Below are 8,514 nucleotides of genomic sequence, written 5' to 3'. Positions count from 1 at the left end.
TCACACCAGCGATGGCTAGAAATGAACAAGAGCAGCAAAGTTTATGATCAAATATTTACCAAACAACGATGGCCATAAATGATAAATATAAGCCATACTTCAAAAGTCTCGAGCTTCATTGAACTAGTCAAATAGCGATGGCTCAAATGAACTAGAGCAACAAAACTTTGTGAACATGTATCCATTAATCAGTGATGGCCAGAATAATGAATAAAGTCACACTTAACTTTATTTGAGACAATTGGCTTTATGGAGTAATTCTCCTGTCACAATGGTTTTTTTTTAGCGTTCTCCATCATATTCACCCTTTATGTGAGCCGATTTTCTAATTCAGCCTTTTGAATATCAATCTTTATGGGCAAATAAAATATGGTGATAACTCTTTATAGTCTTACATCTAATGACTGGAGTATCTCTCATTCTTATGAGACATTACAACTAGAGTATCTCTTATACTTGATGAGACATTCCAATTCTCCCCTTCGAAATGTGATTTAACTAATAATATCACAATTTCGACAAGGTCTCATCAACAACTTATTGAAGCATTACACAATATGCAAAAAATAAATAAAATAATTCCTTGACAAGATAGCAAAATCAACAATGATGATATACTTATTATCTCAAAACTTAACAATTGTTCAGAATCACTTATTACTGAAAACAAATATGGCTAAATATATAAAAATAATGCGAAGCATTTAATATCTTCTTCATCATCATCATCATTAAACTTTGCTCCCCTTGAACTCCTCTGATCTTATGGGTCAGACTTAATGACCTACTGGGAATGCATCTCAATCAATCCACCAAAATTTAGGGGAAACTTTAACTTAAAAAAAAATTTATGAGACAACTTTATTTTCCTTCCTTTGCACTTGATGAAGTGACTCACATAACTTATATCTTACTGGAGTATCCACATTTTAAGCACGCTTATTATAATTCTCTAGTAGAGAAGCCATAAGATATGACACCAGCAGATCATCAGAGATGAACCTGCCAAGTGCTTTCAACTCTGCAGTCATATTGTACATGCTCTTAATGTGTATACTTCCATTGTGCCCATCATAACGTGAGGTAGACAGCTTATTTATGAGGAAATTGGAATATTAACTTTAGAACTTTCCTCAATGGAGTTCATAAACTCCTTCACACTTAGTTTCCTATCACCCTTCATATAAGGAAATGCTCCCCTTATGGCATCTGAGATCGAATGTTTTATAACTAATTTTGCAAATTCGTTGGATTTTTGCCATTTCTCCAACTTGGAGTTGTACTCCCTTAATTGCTCATTATGATTCTCAGTACTTATAGAAGGATTAACAGTTTTATCTTCATAAAGTGCGTAATCAAAGTCCAGAACCTTGAGAACAGCATGCACCTCTTTATTCCGCTTGGGAAAATTGGTGCCATCAAAAAGGGCTCAATGGTGCTTAGCAAGCCCTCATAATTCACTGAAAAATCATAAATTGAAGTCTCAATAATCTTATACAATAAGATGCACATAAAAGCACAAGATTAACCCTACGATGGTATGATTAAAATCATGCCATAAGTTTCAATTTGCATCACCGATGGGGAAAACAAATGAAAACTTATCATTAACTCATAATTAAAACAACGATGGTCAGAATTAATTACAAGTGTACTCTAATCAAACTTCTCGATGGTTCCATTCGATTAGAGAGCATCTTAATTGTACATGGTGGAAAATATATAATTTTTCAGCTTAAACAATGCGAACTAATGCAATGTTCATCAATAAAGCATAATGGAAACATTAAGGCAAATACACTTATTTTGGAATTTTAAACTCAAATTTAAACAGTGAAATAACACATAAATCATGAAGAGATCAAATTTCACTGTAAATATAAAGCTCATAAACCTTAAACTTTGCTTTATATAATTATTGCATAAAACATCAATAAATTTAATTGCACTAAATGATAAGGCTCATTAATCTATAGATATAAGGCTCATCAATCTATATATTCTTTCTCATTTAACAAGCACATCTGACATTATAAATTAATTGTGCTAAAATAACAAGACTCATTAATAGCCCAAAATAAACTCATTATCAATGATGATTTTCCATAATTATTTTTAAATTGACCTTATAACATCAGAATTATGGAAAATATTAATATTCATAATTGAGAAATATCTATCATAGATAAATTAAACAATAAACTTATTTGCGAAATTATAAACAATAGATATCTCAAATATGAAATAAATACTCATGGATATTAAATAAATATAATGCTGGTAATTATAAGTGCAACATAAAATAATTAAAGCCTTAAATATAAACAACAATTAAATTAAGTTTAAATCATAAGAAACAGTAATGGAAAAGGCTTTAATACTTAAAATGGGCTAAAAGCATATAAACCAGCCCAAAACATTCCCTTGCGCGCGGCCCATTAAGCTGCTTCTCGGCCCAGTAGCGCGCAGCCCGTGTGCTGCACCACCAGCCCATCTTAGTCCGTCTCAGAAAACCCTAATGCAGTCAGATCTTGGCCGTTCATCAAAATCTAATGGCCAAGAACTGCTGGTGCTTGGTATAAATAAGGAGTGGTCTGTCTGAAAACCCTAGTCTCCTCATCTCCCTTTTCTCCTTAGCCTGATAGCAGTAGCCGGTCCTCAAGATCTAGCGCTGGCGCTGCTCCTCATGCGCCTGGTATGGCCACCGCCGCCGGCTCATGGCCTGTGCTGGCCCGCGGGTGGCGGCGGTAGCCGCGTGCACCGCTCAGGGGCAGCAGGCCCTTGCGCCTGGAGGTGGCCGCTCAGGCCCCGCCGCTGGCTTATGCGCTCGGGCCGACCGGTGCCTTGGAGCGCGGGCGCTGCAGGCCTGCCCCTGGGAGCTGGCCGCGCTGGCTCCTAGCGTTAGCCTCACGCGCGGGTGAGCTGCGCGGGCTCGCGGTCCCAGCCGGCCGCCGCCGCCTCATGCGTGCAGACGCGCGGGGCCGCAGTGCCGCTTGCTGCCGCGGGTCCCAGCGGGCGCCAGACCGCCAGAGCACGTGCCCAAGCGCGGTTGTGCTGGCCGCCTCCTGATGCGCCGGCTGACGCCCTTCCGGACCCTCTCGCCGGGGTGCCGTGCGACCGAGTCGCGCGGCTCTCCGTCGAGGGGCTCCGTTGGGGTGTCCTTCGCCTAATCTCATGGCTCAGACACACCCTCTAGGTAAGAACTCCTTCAGTCTTAGGGTTAGGGTTAGGAAAAATTAGGGCTTTTGCTTAATTCGTCATTTATTTGCCCAATCCTCTCCTTCTTACATGCTTATTGATGCATCAATTTCATGGTTCTAACTTCAATTTGCGGAATAAAACATGAACTGGGCATAATTTGAGGAAAAAACATTAGCTGACACCCTAGCACCTTAATAGCATGATTACTCAACTTAATCATGAAGTAAATCTTAATTAGCCTCGGTCTAAACATCAATAACATTAACATGCATCTAATCCGAGACTTTTAAACAGATCAAGATTTAATTAAAGCTTGACCTAATACGAATTAGATTAGATCTAATTTTGTGATCAGAAACATAATTAACTATGATTTAGATCTAATTACATGCAAAAACATAACTGAATGCATGAAAACTTTTCTGCAGACATTATAATTTTATTGCAGAAACGAATTTGCATCTTAAACCGACAAACAGAGGCATAAGACACGCATGTATCAAACTGCAAGCATTAATTGCATATGGATATGCACAAAAACAGATCCACTTGAGTTTAGTGGTACGTGAAACTAATCAGCACCATAAAGCGAATCTGATTTATGCCTAATTCCATCAGAAACATGCTTGAACGAAACAAATCAATTTACAGGGACATTAAACTTAATCAGTTCTGGATTAGAATCATGATAGATCTAAGAAGGCTCTGAAACCGATTGTTAGATTTAATTATCCATAAATAGGATCTTAGCTTAGTCTAATCATGATCACTAATTACTTAATGCGGAATTAATTAGATTAATACTGACCAGAACCTTTTGAATCCATGAACGCCTCTGTAGTTGTAGTATTAGGGCTGATGTAGATGAAGTAGACTTTAATCTTCACCAATTGGAGATATTTAGATCTCTTGTTGATGAAGATCTTAATGTCGATGAAGAGCAGCAACTCCCGTCGGTGCCTGCCACGAAGTAGATGAAGAAGTCGTGCTTCCAGCCCCTCCAGTGCCCTAATTGATTGGTGTTTTGCTAATCGCGAGATTAACTGATTAGGGTTAGAGAGGGTTCCCCTCTACCTCATATTTATATACAACATTGTGGGACCGGGGCCGACTTATAGATGGAAATGTTAGGTGTACCTGTCAATCACGGTACATGACTTATTTGGTATGATATCTCTAATTTGTGGAAATTATTTGCCATGTAGATCTAGGTTGTTATCCTGAGATCACAAATTTCCAACAGCATGATCTCCTGAATTCGAATGGACATCTATACACATCAATAATCTAACGGACTCCTATGATACCGTACTGTAACTACACACACATCCTCAGCTCAACTCTTCAGAATAATGTTCTGCGTGTTTGTTTTCAAATAGAATGATGTTCTATGAATAATTTTTGGCAACGCATGCACATGGCATAGAATTGGTCAATTAGCCCTGACGTCGAGATGAAGTCGGCTCATAGGAAAAGGAAGAAAAAAAATGGCACAGAAATGGTTCTTTCGAATTGCGCATCTGGCAGCTGTTGCTGTACTAGTAGCTTAGCAACGTGTGAGGTAACTTTGACTAAGAAGTCATGCGGCACGGATTAATCGTAGGATCAGGGGGTTGACAAAACGAGCTTGACTTGTTCAGCCCTTCAAATTAAATATTGAAAGAAGGAACCAACCCCCGGGGGAGTTGAATTGTTTTCTGAAATGATGCTTGAGAGTTGAAACAACTATTATATGTGGTTACCAGCTCACCGGCCGTTGTACCAAATGTTGAAATGTATGACATTGCAATATGTATGGAACAGGAAAACATGTTTGTGGTGGGATCCATCGTACTCCGTTGCTGAGTACAAGGCTTGGCATGAATGTCCTTATCTTTTCCCTGAAATTAAATTTCGGGTACAAAATAGCACATTTACTTGTAGGTTGCTCGAAAAAAGAAACAATGATATAAAAATAGAGACATCTATCACTTGATCACTTTGATTCAGTCAAAAAATAAAAGAAAAATGAAAAAAGAAGGACGCCCTCGATCCATCTCAATGAAAGCCCATAGTAAGCCCAAAAACGCAGATCTTGGGTTGGGCCGTGGGCTGACATGTGCCTGGTATCATCATCAGTCAAGGATAGAGGAAGCGGAAGGAAGTTGGAAGAAACACGACCGCCGCCACCGCATTCCCCGCAGGCCGCAGCATCAGCCATCAAGCGCAGCCGGCAGCCGTCCGTCACCGCCGCATCGTCTCCTCCTCCTCAGCTCGTCGCGTCGTGTGCAGATGGGCGTGGAACCGGCTCAACCAACCCCCGTCTCGGCGGCGGCAACCACCGCAGAGCAGGCTCAAGATCTCATCGACGTAAGCCCCCCCCCCCCCCCCCCCCCCAAACACAACGTCTCCCCTGCCCCTTCATCGCCGAGTTCTATTCCCCTGGTTCGTGTAAACTGAGGCGGATACTTGCTCCGTTAACTTGCCAGGCCGCTAGGTACGATGACTTGGAGGACGTAGTCGCCCTGTTCTCAGCTGGTGTTTCACTGGACTCAACAGATTCGCAAGGCCGGACAGGTTGCATTCGTTTCTAAGAATTCGTCCACTAAACGCAATTACTATGCTGTTTAGAAAATTTTATCGCAGCTTTATCATTTCAGTATAATATGGAGCTCAGTTGTGGTGGCTGTCATACAATTGCATAGAACAAACTGGAACCATGTGGCATGCCTATCTGTTTGGTGAATAAAGACCATATGTCCATATCAAGTTAGTAGCAATTGATGTGCAGTTGCTCCTTGCTCGAAGATTTCCTAAATCTGTACTCTGTTGTGTGTCAATGAGCCTTTTTGCCTACTTTTATAGTCATCTTCAGTGACTTAAGCTTACAAGCCAATATCATCAAGATGCAAATCACCAATTGACTGCCTAAGCTCTTAAACTGTGTGAAAGTGGAATGTTTAAAGTACATCTGAAGCCGCTGACAGACTTGATGGCTTGTTTTCATCAAAGATTATTGTTGAATCTTATTCTCTTGACCGTTTCGCTAACCTTTTCCCCATTACGGTCAGCTCTTCATATGGCTTCTGCCAATGGCCATCTTGCTGTGGTGGAATACTTGATTCAAAATGGAGCGGTAAGACAGCTACTTTGTACAATTATTTGCCATGTTGAACCAGATTAAATGTTGTCGTTTCATGATTTCAAATAAAGCTAAGCCTCTCTGTAGAATGTACTCCTACCTTATTAGGGGAAGGCTAAGCCAATTTCTATTGGAAGTCAATTAAAGTATTTTTCATTTTCCTGGGATTACCAGCTGGCCAAAAGATCCACTGACCAATGTAGCCAAAATAGAAAATAAGCCTATTACAGGCAACAGCCAAGTTAACCACTAGCAATGCCTGAACCATTCGAAGTTTTTTTTTTCCTGAACTAGACTCGTATGTTCTGTTTGTGACTGCATAACTGAAATGCAGAATGTTAATGCCATCAATATGGAGAAGAACACACCCCTCCACTGGACCTGCCTCAATGGACATATAGAGGTAATTAATTGCTTTACTTCTCGGCTTTCCTGTGTACCAATTAAAAGCATACTGATACCACTGCTTTTGAAAAATAACTAACCCAGGTAATCAAGGCTTTGATATCTGCTGGCGCTAGTGTGAGTGCTCTGAACAGGTATGCTCAATCTAAATGACCATGTCTCAAGAAGCGACATCGTCAGGAAGGCATCTCCCATCACTATGTATTAAATTTAGCTGAGCAATGATTGCGTTGTGATGGCATGATTTGTTTTCTGCAGCCATGAGAAAACTCCAATGGATGAAGCAGTGACCAAGGGCAAGATGGATGTGATCGACGCAATTGGTGCAGCAGTAGCTCAAGCCGAGCTTGATGGTGTTACTGTCTCCTAAAAGGACGTGCTGAATACCTAGTGCTATGGATGACTTGCAACCTTGTTCTTATCTCTCAGTGATCCTGTCTCTGTTATTAGTGATCTGATGGGCTAGTATCTGGGCAATATGGTAACTTAGCCTCTGCCATGAGTTGGAATTATCATCTGTTTTGGCAATCGCCTGTTAGCGTCAGTGACAATGAGACCATGGAAGGCGAATCTGTCGCTATAAACCAGATGCGCAGATGTCAATGATATGGATTTTGTCCTATAATGTTGTGTTAGAGCCTTGCTTGTTCAGCTAGACTACCTGTCTGTTTTTCCTTGGAGTTCCTTGGGCCCAGTTGAAATGAAATGGAATTCGCACCTGCCCTGTTGATATCAACCTTTGCCTTGATGAAATGTGATAGCATATCAATGTACGAGTGTTGTTTTCTTGGTGAAACTACCATCAAGAGTTTTCTCCACTTGGTTATTATTGGATAGGATTGTATGCTCTCTTGTTGGTCTTTTGGACCATGGGCCCATGGCTATTCTGACTTTGCTATTTGGGCCTCTCTGAACGAAAGCACACAGTCACAAAGCCCACTTCGCTCAGTTGCGACGATCCGCAACAACCCTGTCGATGCAATTTGACAAGTTTCTCACCCTGGCCGATCCAGGCGATGCCTACTTGTGCAGTGGTGCATGCATGAATCATGATCCTCTCTGCAGTGACAACCCAAACCACATTTCCATGGACAGGTCCGATGGCCCCCAGCGACGCACCATTCACCAGGCACCAGGTCTAGTGTCGAGCTCGCCCTCATAATTCTGCTCACTGACCGTGAACCCCCATGATGCACGCGTCGCTGTCCGAGGTCAGCCTTGCGGGGTTAGATCAGGAGCTTCTAGCAAAAGCAACCCACTAATCAAGGCCCTGGATGGATCAAGACAAGGGCACGAGGCCCACCCGTCCCTTCGCCTCCAGATCGGCAGTGGCGTGCCGACTTGGCATCAACGGCGTGGCGGGAGCGTCGTGAAGCGCACGAGGCCGTCGCCGTCCTCACCGCGCCGCCGGCGGGCGCAGCGTGAAGCGCACGAGGTCGCCGCCGCCGCCGCCGCTATGGTTACTCCGGGGCATGCGCCGGACGAGGAGAGCGAGGGCCAAGAATTAATGGCACGGACGGCCCGTGATCCACAAACAAAATGCTAGATACTAGTATTCTACTGAGTAGGATGTAAGTATAGTGGTAGCACGATGTAAATACGGCGTGTGCAGAAGTAGAACGCTCTTCAGGCACAACCGCCCTCCGTGCGACGGCGACGGCGCCGCTTTAATGGTGGGGTGGGCTCGTCGCCGGCCGGCCTGGTGCAGACTGCAGAGACGGGTGATGGGGCATGGCGCCGCATGAGGGGGATGGATGGCGACGCTGCCTGCCTCTGCCTTCCTCTGA

The 8,514-nt window shown here is 42.7% G+C and overlaps 1 protein-coding gene across 1 annotated transcript; it reads left to right on the top strand.

The window, feature by feature from the left end:
• Positions 1-5,344: 5,344 nt before the first annotated feature.
• On the top strand, positions 5,345-7,463 carry LOC120694745 (ankyrin repeat domain-containing protein 2A-like). Its single transcript, XM_039977993.1, has 6 exons — positions 5,345-5,550; positions 5,670-5,757; positions 6,252-6,316; positions 6,657-6,725; positions 6,812-6,861; positions 6,986-7,463. Exons 1-6 carry the CDS (start codon positions 5,473-5,475, stop codon positions 7,095-7,097), a joined length of 462 nt encoding a protein of 153 aa, XP_039833927.1. The 5' UTR covers positions 5,345-5,472; the 3' UTR covers positions 7,098-7,463.
• Positions 7,464-8,514: the final 1,051 nt, after the last annotated feature.

Source organism: Panicum virgatum, chromosome 2K (assembly GCF_016808335.1).
Source record: "Panicum virgatum strain AP13 chromosome 2K, P.virgatum_v5, whole genome shotgun sequence".
Taxonomy (NCBI): Eukaryota; Viridiplantae; Streptophyta; class Magnoliopsida; order Poales; family Poaceae; genus Panicum; species Panicum virgatum.
This window is presented reverse-complemented; position numbering and strand designations above follow the sequence as displayed.

Coding starts and splice junctions, on each gene's coding strand:
- LOC120694745 (XM_039977993.1), top strand. CDS start 5,473: ATGGGCGTGGAACCGGCTCAACCAACCCCCGTCTCGGCGGCGGCAACC. Junction 6,726..6,811: donor GCCTCAATGGACATATAGAG/GTAATTAATTGC, acceptor TAACTAACCCAG/GTAATCAAGGCTTTGATATC. Junction 6,862..6,985: donor AGTGTGAGTGCTCTGAACAG/GTATGCTCAATC, acceptor TGTTTTCTGCAG/CCATGAGAAAACTCCAATGG.